At 33.8% G+C, this 22,827-nt stretch overlaps 1 protein-coding gene across 8 annotated transcripts in view; it reads left to right on the top strand.

Moving 5' to 3' along the window:
- Positions 1-22,827, top strand: part of PTPRM (protein tyrosine phosphatase receptor type M) — a 936,902-nt gene that overhangs the window by 569,534 nt on the left and 344,541 nt on the right. For all 8 annotated transcript variants that reach the window (XM_031953603.1, XM_031953648.1, XM_031953697.1 and 5 more), the window contains exons 12-13: positions 20,123-20,396; positions 21,851-21,887. In XM_031953603.1, the coding sequence (XP_031809463.1) occupies positions 20,123-20,396; positions 21,851-21,887 (311 nt within the window). The remainder of the gene's footprint in view (positions 1-20,122; positions 20,397-21,850; positions 21,888-22,827) is intronic.

The following is a 22,827-nucleotide window of genomic DNA, read 5'->3' on the forward strand; positions in this document are numbered from 1 at the left end:
GTGATTGTAAGAGAGAACCTAGCTAAATGAATGGATGGAATGTGAAGGTGAAACATGGCCTGAGGTTTGGGGCCAGGTAGATCAATATAGTCATCAAAGGAAGAAAACTTACAAAAGAGAACCAGATAGCTTGAGGGATATGAGTAAAAGTATGTAAGGGAAATGTAATCCATCAAACATTCAACAACCATTTTTCAGTAGCCCACTATGTGCAAGGCACTATATACAGAGACAAAAATGAGTTAGATACAATTCCTTCCTTCCAGAAACTTATAATTTTGTAGGAGCAATTAGTCAGTTCAATTCAATAAGCATTTATTAAGCTGTGAGACATTATACCAGATATTAGGTGTCAAGTTTTTATTGCACAGCCATTTTCAGTTGTGTCTTACTCATCATCATCCCATTTGGCATTTTCTTGGCAAAAATACTTGACTGATTTGCCATTTCCTTCTCCAGTTCATTTTACAGATTAGGAAACTGAGACAAACAGGATTATGGGACTTGTCTAGGGTCATACAGCTACTAAGTGTCTGAGGTTGGATTTGTACTAGGATCACCACTTAGATGTTTCTAGGAGTAGAAAGATACCAATAAAAACCCAATCCAAAGGCTCAAGGAACCTGCATTATGTGGGGAATAAAACATGAACACTGGCATTCTACAAGTAGGAGGAAGCAAAAAATCTCCCTTCAGGAGGTCTTACTTTACTTGAGCCTTCAAAGAACTTAAGGCTTCTGAGTAGCAGAGGTGATAAAAGTGAATTCCAGGTGGTAGGGGACAGTCTCTAGAAAGGTAGAGAGCCCTAATGCTGAGGTTCAGTAATGGCAAATAAGTACATTTGACTGAATATAGGGTGTGATAAAATGAAGTTAAGTTTGGAAAGGAGGCCTGGGGCCAGACTGTGAAGGATTTTAAATAACAAGCTGAAGAGTTTCTGTTTTATCCTGGAAGCAGCAGGAAACCACTTCTTTAGCAACGGAATCACACAGTGATAGGCAGCTAGATGGCACAATGGAGTGCTGGGCCTAAAGTCTGGAAGACTCATCTTTATGAATTCAAATCTAACCTCAGACACTTACTGGCTGTGTGATCCTGAAAAAGTCACTTAACTCTGTGTGCATTCGTTTACTCATTTGTGAAATAAGCCAGAGAAGGAAATAGCAAACCACTCTGGTATCTTGGCCAAGAAAACCCCACATGGGGTGACCAGGAGTCATATATATATATATGAAGAACAACAACATAATGATACATTTACCGTAGGCAGGTTATTTTGTCTGTGTACCAAAGAAACATTAAAGAAGTGGAGAAAAAATGATTAAAATATAATAAAATCCTACTAAGGAGACTGAAATTCAGTTTCCCTTAAAGATGATAATTCTGGGATTTACATCTTTTGTGGTTGAGATTCATTTAGATTTTTAACTCAGAAAAGAATTTTTTTTCTTTTTTTCCTTTTTTTTCTGAATCATTTGGGGTTAAGCGACTTGCCCAGGGTTACACAGGTAGGGAGTGTTAAGTGTTTGAAGCCAAATTTGAACACAGGTCCTCCTGACTTCAGAACTGATGCTCCATCCACTGAGCCACCTAGCTGCTCCAGAAAAAAAATTAGAATACTACCTTTTTTGACTCAACCTCCTTAACTATGGGGATCATTGAGTTGCACCAAAAACTCAAAACGAGGTAGAAGTTATAATTAGGAGTTGTAGACTTGAAACCATTGTTAAACCTTTGAAACATATAAGTATGTATGTATTTAGATTTCTAGCCTTTTATCGGAGAATTAATCCTCCCTATCTAATAGCTTGATCAAATCATTGCCCTAGCACTGGTCTCCCCAAACATAGGGTACCAGGATATAACTTTGACTTTTTATCATAGAACTAGCTTTTCCATGTAGACTACCCAATGGTATGGTAAGGAAATAAGAAGTGTACCTCATTTCCATTAGAGTGAAGGGACTAACAGTCTATTCTATCTTCCCTTAATGCAGATCTCTGGAGTCTTCCCTGGACAGTCAGTAGCCTACTTAGGAAAAAAAAAAAAGGAATGTTATGGTTGAAGGATAACTCTATACCAAACATACAAGACTAAAGACATTCAGTGTGGTTTGGGTGTGATATTCCTATTTTTCTAATTGACTGGGAACTATTTTAGAGAGCATACTGTAATTATAGTATCTGACCTTTAATTATAATTTTCAATGCCCATGTGTTTATGTTATGTAATTGTGATGATTAAATTGTGGTGACTTCTGGGAGGAAATTAAAAATCATGGTGGAGTAGGGGGAGGGGAGAAGGAAGCCTTTCAACTAGTTAAGAGTAAAAATCACCCAAAAAGATGTGCCATCAAGGACTAATTTCCTTGAAATTCTGTGCCTGTTGTGAAGATTAATAACAGGTGGCCTTTTAGGGAGCTCCCAGCCTGAGTCTAATGTTCTGGTTGTTCTTTTATTATCCCAAACCTCCATAACTAAAGGATTTTTTTCACCCTGCCCTTTGTTCACAATATGGGACTGTAATTGAGTTCATATTTCTCACCCAACCTTTCAGCTGTAATTAATATTTTATTATACCAGATTTTATCACTAAATAGCAGAGCAGCAGGGTATTGAGCTGCAAGTGCATATGCACACACACACAGACACACACACACAAAGAACAGTAGTGACTTATTGATGCCAGACAAATTCCTTGTAATGAGTTATGGTTGAGAGAACACAGAATAAATTTATGGTGCCCAACAAATATTCCAAAATAATCTATGGCTAATCCTATCTTGATCAGACCAGGGAAAAAGAAATTAAAGTTTCTAAAATAGAATGTTTAATTCCCTGGATCTATTTATGATATGCAGTATATATTATGCAATGCTCATTGTCTGTGTTATTATCAGTTTTCATTGTGTCATTTTATGAACAAGACTGTTACTTGGTCAGCTACTTGGGGGGTGCTGAGAATCACATGAAAAATTGTCTAAAGACTGTTCACTGTGAATATTGTGGAGGGTGACAGAGATAATCGAGACTTCCCATTACAACTGTCTTTGAGCTAGCGTCATTTCAAAAGCTTTCATTTCACAGAATTTCACTGAGTTTAAATTTGTTGTGATATTATTAGATCATTTTGAACAATGGAGTATAATCACAGTAAAGAATCTTGAAAGACATGGATAAATGGTATCACTGAGTGATAGTGTAAAATAGAAGACAAAATGAAGTGATTTTATTGCTTGAAGTGTAACAACTTAGTATTAAGCAATCTTCATTATGAATCCATCTTTTGTTGTTGAGATTCATTTAGAATTTTAACTCAGTAAAGAGATTTTTAACAAATTTACTACTTTTGCCTTTTTCCCCCTTTCTTTAACACGTGAATCATTGAGTTGCACCAAAAATTCAAATCAAGGTAGAAGTCATAAATAGAAGCTGTGCACTTGAAACCATTGTTAAATCTTGGAAATTTTCACCAATAACACTTTAAATTGGGTTGGAATAAGGCTATGATATGAATTATAAGGAAAAATTTCACATAAATATGAGTATATCACATGATCATAATAGTATACATAAAAGAGAACTCAACAATATGTCAATTCAAATCTTCTCAATTTAACATTAGAGAAACAGAATCAGGACAAAAGGGTTAGGAAAAGACCACATAGGAGGTAAATGTGGGGGGTAAGTTCTGCATCTAACATGATCTACATGCAAGACCTCTGAATTCCAAGTAGTATCCATAAGAAAAATTAAAAACAAAACAAATCAGCATCATGTTTCAGATGAGAGTAATGAAGGACTGAACACTTTATAACATAGTTGAACTCCCAACTTTCAAAAAATCATATGAAATATTTTCAGATGTTTTTTCCTGGGCTTTACCTCATATACCATTCTATATAAATGCAGATTTCTTATTCTCCTTGTAAAGGAGTTTTGTTGTAGAAAAGTCTAGCATAAATTAAACTTTAAATTAAATTTCATTCCACAAGAAAGTTCTGTTGTAGTTATGTCCTATTTCTGGCAAATTCATCCTCAGGATTGTATTTTAATATTGCAGGTTCTGTAGAAAGATTTTATATTAGTTGAAATACTGAAATAGTGATGGAAAAGGAAGAGTACAACTTTAAACAAAGGAACTTTGAGTAATACATTAGAAGAATAATCAAATTTTAATTTAGTACTTGCTCAGCTATATAAACAAGACCCTCCTGTTTTCTGTCCTGAAAAAAAAATGCTGCTTTATTGTCTTTAAAGAAAAGACATTTTGGAAGCAGGTTTTGAGGTCATAATTGCAATTGGAAAGGTTTCATGAAATTAATTAGTGAGATGATCTCATTTTTATAAATGAAAAACACATCAGTCATAAAGTTCTGTCAGGTTACCATTGACCTAAGTGCTAATAATGTGTTAATTTACATTAAGGCAACAGCAGTGTGTGGCAATTGGGCGGGAGATAGGATTTAGCTATTTTTCATTAGCACTTGGACTTTGATAAAGGGGAACAGAAAAGAGCTGCTTGACCTTTCAGTGCTTAAATTATTAAAGAGCAAATAGATTTGAGGTCTGGATGCTTGCAAATCTAATTTGTCTTGTGGAGCAAGGATGAAAAGACATTTTGGGTTTGAAATTGCTCCAGTCAACTTAGTTCTCTCTTTAATGTATCTGAAGATGAATAGATGGGAGCCATTTGAAATGTAATATACATGGAGCAGTGTATGTAAAAGAACTAATATCAGCTTGCTGGGACAAAGGCAGGTTTAAAGGATAATTTTATCTCTAAAATATTCATGAATTCTTAAAAATCATTGGTCCTTAGAAAATAAGGGAATTTTTCTTTCCATAATTATCCACTTAATTGAAATAATATAGCATGTGGGTTTTTTCTTCATTTAACAAGAAAGACCAAGTTGTCCTTGTTTTAATTTTGTCTTTGGTTCAGCAACATGCAGTCTTGTTTGTTGTTGTTTTATTATTTTTTTCTAATTCCATTTCTAAACTATTTAGGCTTGGATTATCTCTAACAAATTCAAAGTCTCATATTGACTTCTCTCCATGATTCAATATATGCCTCTCTTCTCAGACATAAAATCAAAGGATTTAGAACTAGAAAGTCACTTTAATCAGTGAGTCAAAAATCGTTTATTAAAGCAACTTGTTTGTGCTGTGAACTGTCGCAATCACTAGGAATACAAAAATAAAAAGGAAACAGTCTCTGCCTTCAAAGAACTTACATTCTGTTGGAGAGAGGGAACATTTATGTATACAGATATATATATAAAGACAATTAGAAGATGATATTGTTGGTGAGGGCATTGGTAGTTGTGATAATCAGGAAGACTTCTGCATTTTCGGAATGGGGTATGGCTAATGCAATTAGACAGGAAATGCAATGTATTGTATGATGAGCAATAAGAATGCTACTAGGTGCAAGATGTAATGACTATAATGTATAATAAAGCTTGAAATGTCGTTTAGTTTCAAATTGTGAAGGACTTTAAATCCCAGAAGTGTTTATACAAATGGGAAATAACAAATATCTTAGTTCAGTTTGAAGCCACTGGAGCTTATTGAATAGAGGAGTGATATAGTGAATATCTGTTCTTTAGGAAAATCACTTTGATCACTTTGTTGGGGATAGATTGGAATAGGGAGAACCTTGAGGCAAGCAAATAGATTAGAAGGCTAACATATTAGTTCAGGTTAAAGATGGGGGAAGCCTAAATTAGAATGGTATCTTTGTGACTAAAGAGAAGGTAGATAAATGTGAGAAGTGTTTTGGAGATACAAGTTTTGTTTTGTTTTTTTTTTCTGAGGGGGGTGGGGGGAAGAGATCAATTCCCATTCTTCTATTTTACAAATGAGGAAACTAAAGATAGAAAGCTCAAGAATTTGCCTAAGATTAAACTTGCCATAGGATTATCTAATTTAGAACTAGAAGGAAGTTTAGATTATTTTATCTAGTGCTTTCATTTGTCAGAGGAATAAATTAGTCCATGAAGATGATATGACTTGCCTCAACTACCACATAGAGTAGATACCAAAGCTAGTTGCTTTGCAAACTAGTTGCACTGATTAAAGTAAGAGGAAATATAATATTTAAATAACCCTATCTTAGAAAAAGAACTCAAGCCATAAATGAACTCCCTAAGAAAAAATCTCTAAGACAAGATGAATTTACAAGCGAATTCTACCAAACATTTAAGGAATGATTAATCACAATATTATATAAACTATGTGAAAAAAAAAGTTTGAAAAAAAGTCCTAAAAAATTATTTTTGTAATGCAAATATAGTTTTGATACCTAAACTAGGGAGATCAAAACAAAGAAAACTATAGATAAATTTCCTTAATGATTTTAAATAAAATACTAGGAAGAAGATTATAGTAATCTAATACAAATATTATACACTATAAGTAGGTGAAATTTATACTAGGAATGCGGGACTGGTTCAATATTGGGAAAATTATTGACATTATTAGCTACATCAATAACAAAAACAATAAAAATCATAAGATTATGTCAATAGGTGCAAAAATGTTTTTGACATAATATCAATCTCTTTTAAAAACACCAGATTCCCAGATGATAAATGCTCAAAGGACATGAACAGACAGTTTTTCAGATAAAATTAAAGCCATCTATAGTCATATGAAAAGATGCTCTAAATCCCTATTGATTAAAGAAATGTAAATAAAAACAACTCTGAGGTACCACCTTACACTGCTAAAGATGACAGGAAGTGATAATGATAAATGTGGGAGGGGATATGAGAAAACTGGTACACTAATGCACTGTTGGTGGAGTTGTAAAATGATCCAGCTATTCTGGAGATCAAGCTGGAACTATGTCCAAAGGGCTATAATACCCTTTAATCTAGCAGTGCTATTACTGGGTCTGTATCCCAAGGAAATCATAAAGGAGGGAAAAAGACCCACATGTGCAAAAATGTTTGTAGTGGCTCTTTTTGTGGTGGCAAAGAATTGGAAAGTGGGGAAATTGGCTGAAAGTTGGAGAATGGCTGAACAAGTTATGATATATGAAAGTAATAGAATATTATTGTTCTATTAAAAACGATGAACAAGCTGGTTTTAGAAAGGTCTGGAAAGATTTACATGCACTAATGCTGAGTGAAACAAGTAGAATCAGGAAAACAGTGTACACAATAACAACAAGATTGTGCAATAATCAACTATGAAAGACTTGGTTCTTCTCAGTGGTTCGGTGATTCAAAACAGTCCCAATAAACTTTGGAAAGAAAATGCCATCTGCATTCAGAGAGAGAACTGTGGAGAATGAATGTAAATCAACATATGCTATGTTCACTTTTTTCCTTTTTCTTCTATTTTTCACTTTTGTTCTGATTTTTTTCTCTCCCAATATGATTCATTAAAAATATGTATTAAAAATTAATGCACACATATAAACAGAAAAATAAAGAAAACAATAAAATAATAAATAATAAAAAAACACTAGAAAGGATAGGAATAAATAGAGCTTTTCTCAAAATGATAAGGAGTGTCTGTCTAAAACCATCAGGAAACATTATCTCAAATGAAAAAAAGCTAGAACTCTTCCCAGTAAGATCAGGGGTGAAACAAGGATGTCAATTATCAATACTATTATTCAATATTGTACTAGATATGTTAACTATAGTAATAACAAGAAAGAGAATTTGAAGGAATGAAAGTAGGCATTGAGGAAACAAAACAATCCCTATTTGCAGATGATATAAAATTCTAGGGAATCAACTAAAAAGTAGTTGAATTAATGAAGTTGCAGGATATAAAATAAGCTTACATAAATCATTAGCATTTCTATATATTACCAATGATAGAGAGATTCCATAAAATAATTGCAAACAAAAAAATAAAATAAATAAATAAACTAATTGCAGATAATAAAAAATACTTCCCAGAGACAATTAGATGATTGAAAGGCTCCTATCATCACCACTATCCTCATCATAGCTAACATTAGCATAGTACCTCTATGGACCAGTTTTCTCATTTGGTCCTTATAACAACTCTGAAATGTGGGTGTTATTATAACCCCCATTTTATAGTTGAAGAATCTAAGGCAAAGAATGTTTAGGTAAATAGCATAAGATTTCATAACTAGTGAATATCTGAGGCCATATTTGAACTAAAATCTTCCTGTTTCAGGGGACCTAATATTCTATCCACTGTGTTTTCCAGCTCTAAGTCCTATGTTATAATACTGATAAAGTCTTCCTTTTAGCCTTCCAGGCAACCTTCACATCATTTCCTTCTTCTCTCAGTACAAGGTCACCAGCAAAACTCAGGGACCCCCAAGGTCCCTTCATGTTTCTAATCTTCACATCTGTAAGCAGCTCTCTTCGGTCTAATTATATCATAAACTCTGTTAAGACACTGATATTAAGTTTTTATAATATGAATTTTGGCTTTCTGAGCATCAGTTTTCCATGTACTGGTCCTGTGAATCCATCTGACCCTTGAAACATTGGATGGCAGCAACTCTCCCCATATTTTTAACTTCACAAAGTTCAAATCCTGTGACTTCCATTGAAGTTTCTGGATATGTAAATATCTATCATAGCCTTCCATATAACACTAAAGGTTGCATGCTAATATGGCTACCAGTTGTGTTGGCAGATTAATAATTTCATCCAAATTTCCCCTTACATTTCCTGCCATTAGGGCATTATAATATATTTTCAATGATTGTTCTTAATATTGTGGGGACACAACCTAGGTATGATTGCACAAGACTGAAGCATACCTATCTATGTTTTTTAAATATTTGTTTGTTTAAAAGTATATGCAAAATAAGAAAAATTAAAATAAAAAAAGAAACACAGAAAAGGATAATTTAAAAATACAACATTGTCATGTGCACAGCAGAAAGAATGTCATGGAGGATTCAAGATATACAACAATAACTTTCATTTCAAGAAAGCATATATAATAATGAAAGAGATTATATTCATGATTTCATCTTTTCTTTGCTTCCTTATAGTTTTATTCTTTGCGGTGCACTTTTTACTTTATTCTTTTTCCCCCTTTCATTCCCCCTATCTCCCCCAAGCAGGCTACAGTTAAGAAGTGTATATTTAGGGCAGCTAGATGGCATAATGTGACAGAGCACCAGCCCTAAAGTCAAGAGGATCTGAGTTCAAATCTGGTCTCAGACACTTAACACTTCCTGGCTGTGTAACCCTGGGCAAGTCACTTAACCCCAATTGCCTCAGCAAGAAAAAAAGAAAGAAAGAAAGAAAGAAAGAAAGAAAGAAAGAAAGAAAGAAAGAAAGAAAAAAGAAGTGTATATTTATATATACATATGTATATGTGTGAATACATATATCTGTATACACATACATACCCATTTACAAATATGTAGACATGCATGTAAAACAATATTAATATGGTTAACATAATAATGCAGGATTCTCTCTTGATTGAATCTTTGTTTGTCTTTGTCTGAGATCAATGATTACTAACCCTACTTTTTTTCACATCAGTAAAACACTCATCCTGGAGTCTGTCTTTTGAACTTCTCAGACTATCTCAGGAGGACTCTTTGTTCTGCCCCAAGTCTTATTTGTTTTTCACCAATCTGTAATCTCCCTGAGACACAATTTTGTTTTGTTTGTGAGGGACATTTGGAAAGACTAGAATTTTCTGGCCTATTCCAGCCATCTTTTCAGAATCTTCCCCTATACATATCTTTGTTTTGACCATTTGCAACAATTGCCTCTAAGCTCGATACTCTAGGATAAAGCGTACTTCAATATATTTTTGATTGGTCAAGAATTGCTGTACCAAAAGCACAGGAGAGCAAGCACTCAGTGGGCATGATGCCTAGATGATAAGTTGTACACATGCTTTTTATATTATACAAAATGTATAGCCAGTGAGACTTTGATATGTCTTTCCAGATAATCTGCCTTTTTTCTAGGGCCATCTTAGTTACTAATAATTCTCCATCCATCTATCTCTGTAATTTCTTTTCAAGTGTGTTAATTGTCATGAACAGTATTCATTAACCAGTTCAGCTAGGGAACACAGTGGATAGAACACTGGACTGAAAATGGGGAAAACATATCTTCCTAAATTCAAATCTGGCCTCAGACACTTATTCTCTAGCTGTATGACCCTGGGAAGCCACTTTCCTGTTTGCCTTAGTTCCTCATCTGTAAAATGGGCTTGAGAAGATTATGATAAACCATTTCAGTAGCTTTGCCAGAAAAATTCCAAAAGAGTCAGGTGTGACTGAAACCACTCAACAACAACAAATAAGTAATAAAACTTTCAGATCCCTTGAAGTATAGCTATCTATGATGAATTAATTTCTAGAGGAAATAAGATTTTAGTATGAAAATGCTGTAACAGTTCAACTGTCTTAAATGCCTTATTCAAGGTCTGAAAGATAACTTCTTGCTTTAGTTGTCATTGAAATATGAGCATTTTTGTATTAGTCAGATCTAGTGCTTCATCAGTCATGAATTGTCAGGGTTAAATTGTTAGTCGAAGTTTATATTTCAAAAAAAATTACAAAGCTTTCACCTTAGGAGAGAAAGGATTGTCAACCATTATAATAACTCTCTGTGTGTTATGGATGGATTTTTAGTTTGTATGATCCTAAAATGAACTCCATGGGTGCTACCTGAACTAGTTGTCTGTCTTACAGTATAATCCATGGTGAATACAACAAAGTTAATTGTGAAAGTTGACCTTTCTTAGAATACATGGTTCTCTTCATGACATAAAAATATCAAAATGCCAATAAGGTAAGGAAGAACTGTTAACTAAGTCCTGAAATTTTGCTGAGGTATTGGACATCCCCCAAGGCATAATCTGATATTTAGTGTTCAGATCTAATACTGAAGGCCACCTTCCACTCATTCCTAATTTTTACAAAGTAATAACCATCTCCTTCCTTCCTGGTTCATAAATCTACTTAGGGTCTAATGGATCCTTCCCAGTATTACAGTACTAGTGAGAGATACCAGTTTTTTGGGAATATACCACACCTTCCACCTTTCTTAAGTAAAAAAGACAGAAGTGCTCCTGCCAGTGATTGAAATGTTAAGAATTTATCTTAACATAAGATAAATTGAAGTGAAGATAAATTCTTCACATTTTCTTAAATATATGTCCATAATTTTCAGTTATCTTTAGCAATTAGCACATAAATCTTCCCACAATATAGAAAATTTCCCAGGAAGTAGATTTGGTGGAAAAATAGAATTTCAATGTTTAACTTCCTTCTGAATTAATGTTTCTTATAAACACGTCTCCAGAAATATCTCAGTACCCAGCTCCTGAATTTTGATACCTACCTCTGGAGTTAAGTCTAAGTGGTGTAACACAGTGTGAGATACCATTGTCCATTTATTATCTGTGTAACTCTAGGTAATCACTTTGTGGGCTTCATTATCCTCCTTTGTATAATTGAAGGGTTAAATTTACATGTGCTATAAATTTTCCTGAAGCTCTAAATTTATGATTATATGAACTTCATGCTTATTTTGTCCATTAATGAAAATATTTAACTAGCATTTATGTGATGTTTTAAAGTTTATAAATTTCTAAATATCTTATCTCATTTGGTCCTTATGACAATCCAAAAAGGTAAGGTCTTTCTGCCTCTAAGTCCATTATTCATCATACCTGTTGTGTTACCTATCTAAAGTTAGTAGGTAGTTTTTGAATGAGACTTTTAAATTTTGCAAAGCATTTTACAGATATTCTCATCTTATCCTCACAATAATCCTAGAAGTTAGGAGCTATTTTTTTCCATATTTAACATATAAGGAAAATGAAGCAGTAGTTAAGTGGCTTATCTTGGATTACATAATTAGGAAGTATCTAAAGATACTAAAGATGATTGGAGGTATTCTTGACTGTAGGTATAGGACCTTTTTCTCTGCTGCCTTCAAAAGAATGGTTAGCTTTGATAGTTATATATCCAAAGTAGAAGAACATAGAACACATTACCTATCAGATTCATGGATAGGAGAATAATATGTGAAGAAACGAGAGAGATAGAGAGAAAGGGTGGGGGGAGGAGGAAGAGAAAGAGAGAGGGGGTAAAGGAAGGGAGAGAGCATTGTTGAGATGTAAAATGGATTTTTTTATTATTCTAATTTTAAAATTCTTATATAAATAAAATCAATATGGCCAAGATTAGAAGAAAAGTAAAATATTTGAAGGGGGTGAAATTTTCATAGATAACCCCTCAAATAGGGCTCTCATTTCTCAAATATTATGGAGAATTTTGTCAAATTTATAAAAATACGAATCATATCCCAGTTGATAAATGGTCAAGGAATATGAACAGAACGTTTTTCAATTTAGAAATCAGGACTATATATAATTGCATGAGAAAATGCTCTAAATCATTATAGATTAAAAATGCAAATTGAAACAACTTTAAATTATGATCTTAGTCCTATCAGATTGGCTAAAATGATAGATGCTCTTCAACTGGGGAATGGCTGAACAAGCTATGATATATGATTGTAATGGAATATTACTGTGATCTAAGAATTGATGAACTAATTGATTTAGAAAAACATGGGGAGGTGGAGCCAAGATGGCGGAGAGGACACACGGTCTTCCTAAGCTCTCCTTTACCCTCAATCAATTTTAATGAAATTCAGCCTCAGAATTAGTGCTTGACTATCAGCACACCCCAATATTGGGAGTACAACACATTGCCAATGGAAGATAATCTTGTAAATGGTCTGTTTTCGCTCGGGCATGGGGATGAAACAGGGCTAGGTCAGGCACAGTCCTCAGGCAGACAACAAGAGCTTAGGAAACAGCTCACACCAAGCAGACCGGGGACAGGGAGGGGGGGAGAGGGGGAGAGTTAGTCTCTGCTGCAGAAAATCTGCAGAGAGTACTTTATCATAGTGTGAGCTACTCTGCCCTGGCAGCAAGCCAATAGATCAGCAGAGAAGCTATAAACACAAGGGGTAAAGACTGTGACCCCAAAAACTAGAGTCTCTTGGGACCTGGCCATACCCATCCAACATCCAGAGTGACTCAGTGTGATCCAAGCACAATCACAGTCACTTTTCCCTGCACAGCCACAGTTGATGTTCCCAGTGTAGCCACAGTTGCTATTCCCAGTACAGATATTGCATTTCCACTGAATGTAGCCAGTGGATGATGTCCCACTGCTCCTTCATTGCCACTTCCTATTGTCTGCAGAGGCATCTTGGAAATATCCCACTGCACCCCATAAGCAGACTGTAGTTCTTTTTTTTTTTTTCCTTTTCTTAAAATGAGCAAAAAGGCAAAGTGGGCTCTAACTATTGATAGCTTCTATATGGAAAGAGAACAGACTTCAAACCCTGAGGAGACTAAAAACAGTTTGTCGCTAGATCCAAAGGTGAAAATGATCTGGTCCCCACTACATAAGGCTCTCATAGAAGAAATTAAAAAGAATCTCAAAAAAGAGCTAGAAGAAAAATGGGGAAAGGGAAGGAAAGCTTTGCAAGAGGGTCAGGATAAGACATGCAACTCATTAAAAGATAGAGTGGAAAAAGAAAACAACTCCCTAAAAAACAGAATTAGTGAATTGGAAAAGGTAAACAATTCCAAGAAAAATAGAATTTGTGAATTGGAAAAAGAAAATAATTTTTTTTTTTAAAAATTGATGAAATGGAAAAAAATTCCATAGAACAAAACAACTCATTTAAAAACTCAATTGGACAAATACAAAAAGAAATAAAAAAGTAAATGAAGAGAATCAATCATTAAAAATCAGATTTGAACAAATAAAAATGAATGACCTGAGGAGACACCAAGAATCAGTCAAGCAAAACCAAAAAAATGAAAAATTAGAAAAAAATGTTAAATACCTACTTGGGAAAACAATAGACCTGAAAAACAGATCTAGGCGAGATAATCTAAGGATTATTGAACTCCCTGAAAATCATGATTTCAGGAAATCATCAAAGAGAACTGCCCAGATGTTATAGAAATAGAATGTAAATAGACATTGAAAGAATTCCTTGATTACCTACTGAAAGAGATCCCAAAATCAAAACTCCAAGAAATGTTGTGAGTAAATTCCAGAACTATCAGACCAAGGAAAAAAATACTACAAGCACCCAGAAAAAAAAACAATTCAAATACTGAGGAGCCACAATAAGGCTCACTCAGGATCTAGCAGCATCCACATTAAGGAATCAAAAGGCCTGGAATCTGATATTTCAGAAGGCAAAAGAACTTGGTATGCAGCCAAGAATAACTTACCCAGCCAAAGTGAGCATTTTCTTCCAGGGAAGAAGATGGATAGTCAATGAAATAGGTGAATTCCATCTATTTCTGATGAAAAAACTGGAACTAAACAAAAAGTTTGACCTCCAAATATAGAACTTAAGAGAAACATAAAAAAGTAGAAAGAAATCTTGGGAACTATATTTCTGTTATGAGTATACATAAAGAGTATATGTATAATTTGGTTTTACTGTTATAATATAAAAAAGAATCTAGAGGTGGAAAGGAAATTGTACCAGAAAAGGGAAAAGTGGAGGTACTACATCTGACGAAGAGACAAAGGAAATCTATTATATCTGAGGAAAAGAAGAGAGGGGGATGAACATAGTGTAAATCTTGCTCTCATCAGAATTGGCTCAAAGAGAAAATATTAGACATATTCGATTTACAGAGAAATTCTCCCACCTCATTGAAAAGTGGGAGCAGAAAAGCAAAAAGGGAAGGAGTAAGCTAAATACAAGTGAATACAGAAATTATTTTTTTTTGAATACAGAAATTATTAGGGAAAAGTTTAAGGAAAGGAGAGGGACTCTAACAGGGGAAGGATCCTAAAGAGAAAGGGCTGTGTGAGGCAAGTGGTACTCATAAATTTAATACTGGGTAGCGGGTTAAGAGGGAAAAGAAAGAGAAAAGCATAACCTGGGGTTAACAAGATTTTAACCATAAGTGTGAATGGGGAAACTCCCCCATAAAGTAGAGGCAGATAGCAGACTGTATTAAAAGTCAGAATTCTACAATAAGTTGTTTACAGGAAACACACTTGAAGCAGGGCAATACATACAGAATAAAAGTAAAAGGCTGGAGCAGAATCTACTATGCTTCAGGTGAAGTCAAAAAAGCAGGAGTAGCCATTCTGATCTCAGATCAAGCAAAAGCAAAAATTGGTCTAATTAAAAGAGATAAGGAAGGGCACAAACATCGATGCAAAAATCTTAAATAAAATATTAACAAAAAAGATTACAGAAAATCATTGCCAGGATAATACACCATGACAAAATAGGATTTACACCAGGAATCAGGGCTGGTTCAATATTAGGGAAACTATTAGCATACTTGACTATGTCAATAACCAAATTAACAAAAACCATATGATCATCTCAATACATTCAGAAAAAGCTTTTGATAAAAATCCAACACCCATTCCTATTAAAAAACACTGTAGGGTATAGGAATCAATGGACTTTTCCTTAAAATAGTCAGTGGCATCAATTTAAAACCATCAGTAAGCGTCATATGTAATGGGGATAAACTGGAACCATTCCCAATAAGATCAGAAGTGAAACAAGGTTGCCCATTATCACCATTACTATTTAATATTGTATTAGAAATGTTAGCTTTGGCAATAAGAGTTGAGAAAGAGATTACAGGAATTAGGATAGGCTATGAGGAAACCAAATTATTACTCTTTGCAGATGATATGATGATATACTTGGAGAACCCCAGCAATTCTACTAAAAAGCTATTAGAGATAATCAACAACTTTAGCAAAGTTGCAGGATACAAAATAAATCCACATAAATCATCAGCATTTTTATACATCACTAACAAAATCCAATAGCAAGAGATACAAAGAGAAATTCCATTTAAAATAACTGTCAATAGTGTAAAATATTTGGGAATCTATCTGCCAAGGAAAAGTCAGGAACTATATGAGCAAAACTACAAAACACTTTCCACACAAATAAAGTCAGACCTAAACAATTGGAAAAATATTAGTGCTCCTGGATAGGTCGAGCGAATATAATAAAGATGACAATACTCCCTAAACTAATCTATTTATTTAGTGCTATATCAATCAGACTCCCAAAAAACTATTTTACTGACTTAGAAAAATAACAACAAAATTCATCTGGAAGAACAAAAGGTCAAGAATTTAAGGGAACTAATGAAAAAAAAAAAATCAAATGAAGGTGGCCTAGCTATACCTGATCTAAAACTGTATTAAAAAGCAGCAGTCACCAAAACCATTTGGTATTGGCTAAGAAGTAGAATAGTTGATCAGTGGAATAAGTTAGGTTCACAGGACAAAATAGTCAATAACTATAGCAATCTAGTGTTTGACAGACCCAAAGACCCTAGATTTTTGGATAAGAATTCATTATTTGACAAAAATTGCTGGAAAAAATTGGAAATTAGTATGGCAAAAACTATGTATTGACCTATACTTAACACCATACACCAAGATAAGATCAAAATGGTTCCATGATCTAGGCATAAAAAATGAGATTATAAATAAATTAGAAGAACATAGGATAGTTTACCTCTCAGACCTTTGGAGGAGGAAGGAATTTGTGACCAAAGAAGAACTAGAGGTCATTATTGATCATAAAATAGAAAATTTCGATTATATTAAGTTAAAAAGCTTTTGTACAAATAAAACTAATGCAGACAGGACTAGAAGGGAAGCAATAAGCTGGGAAAACATTTTTACAGTTAAAGGTTCTGATAAAAGCCTTATCTCCAAAATATATAGAGAATTGTCTCTAATTTATAAGAAATCAAATCATTCTCCAGTTGATAAATGGTTAAAGGATATGAACAGACAATTTTGGATGAAGAAATTGAAACTATTTCTAGTCCTATGAAAACGTGTTCCAAATCATTATTGTTCAGAGAAATGCAATTTGAGACAACTCTGAGATACCACTACACACCTGTTAGATTGGCTAACATGACAGAAAAAAATAATGACAAATGTTGGAGGGGATGTGGATAAACTGGGACACTGATGCATTGTTGGTGGAGTTGTGAATGGATCCAACCATTCTGGAGAGCAATTTGGAAGTGTACTCAAAAAGTTATCAAACTGTACATATCTTTTGATCCAGCAGTGTTTCTACTGGGCTTATATCCCAAAGAAATATTAAAAAAGGGAACGGGGCCTGTATGTGCAAAAAATGTTTGTGGCAGCCCTTTTCATAGTGGCTAAAAATTGGAAATTGGATGGATGCCCATCAATTGGAGAATGGCTGAATAAATTATGGTATATGAATATTATGGATTATTACTGTTCTATAAGAAATGACCAGCAGGATGAATATAGAAAGAGACATACATGAACTGATGCTAAGTGAAATGAGCAAAACCAGGAGATCATTATATAGCAACAACAATACTATATGATGAGCAATTCTAATGGACGTGGCTCTCTTCAACATTGAGAAAATCCAAATCAGTTCCAATTGATCAATGATAGCCAGAATCAAGTACACCCAGAGAAAGAACACTGGGAAATGAGTATGGACCACAACATAACATTTGCACTCTTTCTGTTATTATTTGCTTGCATTTTTGTTTTTGCTTCTAAGGTTATTTTTACCTTCTTTCTTAACCTGATCTTTCTTGTACAACAAGATAACTGTATAAATTTGTATGCATAAATTGCATTTAACATATACTTTAACATATTTAGCATGAATGGGACTACCTGCCATCTAGGGAAGGGGGTGGAGGGAAGGAGGGAAAAAGTTGAAACAGACGTTTTGCAAGTTTTGCAATGTTGAAAAATTACCCATGCATGTGTTTTGTATATAAAAAACTATAATTTAAAAAAAAAAGAAAAACATGGAAAGACTGGGGCTGACAAATAAAAATATATATAAAAATATATATACTGTGATCTTACATATGTTGTATGAGTATATATATAAAAGTATGTACATGTTTATAGATATAAGTATGTGTTGTATGTGCATATATAAATACATATATAAATATGGTATCTCCATATAGATATATTTATATTTTATTGTAGTCTTTTCTGGGGGGAAAGAGGGGGAAAGCTGAGGAAAAAAATATTCAGCAGAGAACCAAAGAAAATTTCAAAGGAAGAACAAAAAAGCTTCATAGCTTTGAAAATATAAAGGATTTATTACAGGGTTTTGTTTAAATGGACATTTGTTGTTGTTTTTAATTCTCTCATATTCTGCTGTGCACATAAAAATGATCTTTTGTTGTTCTTTTTTGGTTGTTCTTTTCTTATTTTGCATTTAAGTTTAAAATGAATTACCAGTGTTAATTACACCATTAATTAATAATTAACTAGCTTAATATAAATGTATTAAAAACTGCCTCACAAAGTAAAAATTAATGGGTTTAGATCCTGTCCCTGACACATCTGTTGCATGTCTAAAGGAAGTTCTTTAACTTCTCTGAGCCCCATATGATTCGTTAAGACTCTTTAAATTGCACATGCTGATCTGCCTTTTTAGAGAGAACTTCCTTGCTGGGATAGTAATCAGCCCTAGTGTAATCTAACAACAGCAAAGTAAGAAGAAATTGCAGTAGTATCAACATCAACTCATGTAGCACCTTAAATTGGTAGAGCATTTTTCTCATGTTTGGTATATGGCCCTATGATGCTCATGCATTATCCACTACAGTCAATCTCTTTACCCTCACTAATATTTTTACGGTCAGATCTTGTACATGACTATTATGCTTGTGATTTGTCAACACACAACCTATTCCAGTGTACATGCCTTTAGGGAATGTACATTTTGTATTATTTTAAAATTAACATATTGTTCTATTAACTCATTTAAATTAAGAAAACACATTCTAATGAAAGAGTCTGTAAATTCATATTCAAGTATATAGAAAACAGCATTTATTTAACCAGTACAGAAATGCTAACAAGCTTTTAATCATTTGAAAGAAAGATGATACTTAACAAAAGTTTCATGTTCTTTAACAAAAGAACATGTTTTTGCTTGGGAACAATCAATGGTCATTCATTCAGTGGCCAAAAGAAAGGAAAAGATTCAAAAGGCCTAAGTTTGAATCTAGGCTCTGATACTATAATTATTATCTGTATAATTGTGAACAAACCTTCTTGTCTCAGTGAACCCTTGAACATCTGTTTCCTAATTTATATTTTTCTTTGACATTTAATTTGATCCGTGTCACTGATACAAATAGTTTCTTCATTGGTACAGATTATGACATGTGATATAGATGACAATTTGCCCTTGGTCTCTTATCCTGAGCAGTTCTTATATATGATGTTTCCATAGGTCCTCCATGGAACATCTATGTGATGGGATGGTCACTTTCATAAGGTCTTTTAGAGAAAGTTGGAAGATACATTATCCTGTTATTTTAAAAATGATGACTGAAATTAAAGCAGAGAGAGAGAGATGGATCTGGAGTCAGGGAAACGAGCATTCAGATCTGGCCTCAAGATACTTATTAGCTATATAATCCTGGGCAAATCATTGGAAGGCTCACCTTTTTTATCTATAAATGTGGATCATAATAGCACCTTTTTCTAAGATTGTTGTAGGATTAAATGAGAAAATATTTATAAAGTACTTTGCAAACCTCAAAGCACTATATGAATGCTGTCATCATCACTGTCTTGTAATATAACCAGTCTACTTTTTTTAAAGTAACTAAGTTCCTTGATAATGTTTTTCAAATTCCTCAAGCTCTCTGTCATCATTGGGGATAATGCTGCAGCCTCCTTGTACTTACCACTTAAAATGCCAACGCTATTTTGATCCTGATATTATGATAAGACCCCATCCCTTGACTCCATAGGCATGATCAGGATAATAAACTTTCAACTATTTATCTCAAAGATTGTTTTGAGGAAAATATTCTGTAAATCTAAGACAATATAGAAATGCATGGATATCATTTTCCTCCCCAGTAACTTCCCAGACTTCGGTACTCAATTGGCTTTATCCAGTATTTTCTGTGACTTTCATGTTCCAGCATACTGTGCAGTGAGGAACGAAGTTGTAGTAGCCACACTCAGATATCATTAAAAAAAATCTCTATAGTATAGATCTAGAATATGAAAACTTATTAACTTGGATTTTTCTTTTCTCCTTTCTTAGTGTTTACCAAATAGTGGTTGAAGAAGAAAGTCCTCGTAGAACTAAAAAGACGACAGAAATACTGAAATGCTACCCCGTGCCAATTCACTTTCAGAATGCTTCAGTCCTCAACTCTCCATATTATTTTGCTGCCGAGTTTCCAGCAAATAGCCTTCAGGCTGCTCAGCCCTTTACAATTGGTGACAATAGAACATACAATGGCTACTGGAACACTCCTCTTCTTCCCCACAAAAGCTACAGAATTTATTTTCAAGCTGCTAGTAGAGCTAATGGGGTAAGTGTTACATGTAGCTAATCAATATTTATTAAGTACCTACCATGTCCTAGACACTGGTCTAAGCACTGGGCATACAAAAAAGAGTCAAAAGGACATTCCTTTACTCAAAGACCTTACAAACTAATGAGGAGACACACATGTAAACAAATATATTCAGATTAAACTATATACATATACAAATACCTTGTGTGTATGTATATATAGTACATCTATGGGCACATATAGGGCATGGATGTATGTCACATGTGTGATATATCGCTATGTGTTATGTAGCATGTTTGTATTTTTGTTCAGATATATAAATAGATATAGATGTCTATGGAAATGCTGCATCAAACAGCTAGTGTCTCAGGCCAGATTAAGATTTAGAAAGATAAGACTTCCTCATTCTAAGCCCAGTGCTCTATCCACTGTGCTGTCCAAGCTCAAGTCCTTTCTCCTATAAGAAGTCTTTCTCAGTCCCTTCCCCCTTAGTTCGTGCTAGTAGTACCTTCTCTCTGAGATTTCCTTCTTTATTAATCTATGTCTGTCTGTCTGTCTATCTGTATCTTGTATGTATAATTATTTGTATGTTGCCTCACCATTAAAAGAAGAGCTTCTTATGGCCCAGGCTTGTTTTTTCCTTCTTTTTCTCTCTTAACATTGTACATGGGACATAATAACTGTTTAATAAACATCTAATGACTGATTCACTGTTTTGTGCCTGCTCTTCTTTGTGAGGGGAAGAAAATGGCATTATCAGGAATAATATCTCTTCTCAAAGTTGTTTTTTTTAATAATCCAGAAGGATTGCATTAAAGTTCTGTAATATCAGATGATTGAAAAATCATTTCCATTTGACCACGTGTTTTCAAAAGTTGACTTGTCATGGCTCCTAATAGGCATATCATCTCGTCTCATTTTATTCAGTGATTTCTTCCACAAATCTTCCCATTCCCTTCCTCCCCCCCCCCCCAAAAAAAAAAACAAATCTCAAGCTAAGATAAGATTTGACTATTTCTCTCAACAGCTTGGAAATTGTTTCAAGCCACCATAATGGCTTCACTTAGGCAATGCACCGAACTACAGAATTGTGATTTAAAAAAAAATTAAATATAGTTCTTTGAACTGAACTGTATCTCTCTTCAGCTTTGTTTGCACAGGAAGAGAGTAAGAATTGTTAGAGGTCAGTAAGGCTTCAGAAAGCTAACTACACTTTTGTGTTTGTTATTCTTATTTCATTTTTTGGGTCAGAGTTAGGTAAGGTATTTTTTGTTGTTGTTGAATGTCTAGTATATTGCATTTTCAGCCTAGAAATGTAGCTCAGTGTATGTCATGGAATAATCAAAACTTCTCCAAAAACAAGGAAGGTTTACCTCATCAATAGCTTTAGATTTCAGCTATAATTTTTTTTTTAATTTTTTTGGTGAGCTTCTAAATAGTGATCCCTTTTCCCTCTTTATTTGACACAGGAAACCAAGATTGATTGTGTACGGGTGGCCACCAAAGGTAGGTTAAAATTCTGAGGTGCTTTTCTGTCTCATAGAAGCTCTTTTACTGAGTATTTTTAAACTACTGGAAGTACTGTGTAATTTAAAAATATTGATTGTATATAGGATGGTATGATGGAAATTTTTCTGCAGAAATATGTGTTATTTTTAATATATTATTTCTGGTTTTGGGGCTTTTAAATTTAATGGTGTCTCTTATTTGTATATCACCTTTATTTCTAAATATCCTCCCTTTCCCAATAAACCATTTTTGCATCACAAAATCAAAGAGAAAGAAGAGTAATTCAGGAAAAAAAAAAACCTCACATCACCTTATTGTGATAATATAAACAATGTTCTATACCCATAGGCTTTCACCTGTACAAAGAAGGGAAGGTAATGAGTCTATTTTCTCACCTGGTGATTGTTTTAAAGGTTATCTTTTGGGTTATTATGTGATCTCACTATTTCTCATCTTTCCATACAATATAATCATAGTGGTATGCCTTGTGGCTGCTCACATACAAGATAGTAAAAATTATCCACTATTTCTGAGCAGTTATACAATTTTGTAATTATTCTTAACAAAGAGTAAGTAAAATGTTTACATTGGTGAAGTCAGTATTCCTGGAAACCCTAAAATTCCTACATATTACAGTATAAAATAGAAGAAATAAATTACATAAACTTGACCTGAGATAACTCATATCTAGAATAACAGCTGAAATAATATTGTTGAGATAATAAGTTCAGGACTGCTTGGTGTATGTCTTTGTAACACACACTTCCCTTAAATTCTATTAACTGTTGATAATGGACCATGCTAGAAAGAACTCAATCAATCATTCAAACATTTTAAGAAATGTGGTTTTGTTTCATATGTCAAATAAGTGGCTACACGAAAACATAATTCAATGCAGGGGAAGTACTGGGGTCCTTAAGAATGATTTTATAAATAT

The sequence above is a fragment of the Sarcophilus harrisii genome, chromosome 1, assembly GCF_902635505.1.
Source record: "Sarcophilus harrisii chromosome 1, mSarHar1.11, whole genome shotgun sequence".
NCBI lineage: Eukaryota > Metazoa > Chordata > Mammalia > Dasyuromorphia > Dasyuridae > Sarcophilus > Sarcophilus harrisii.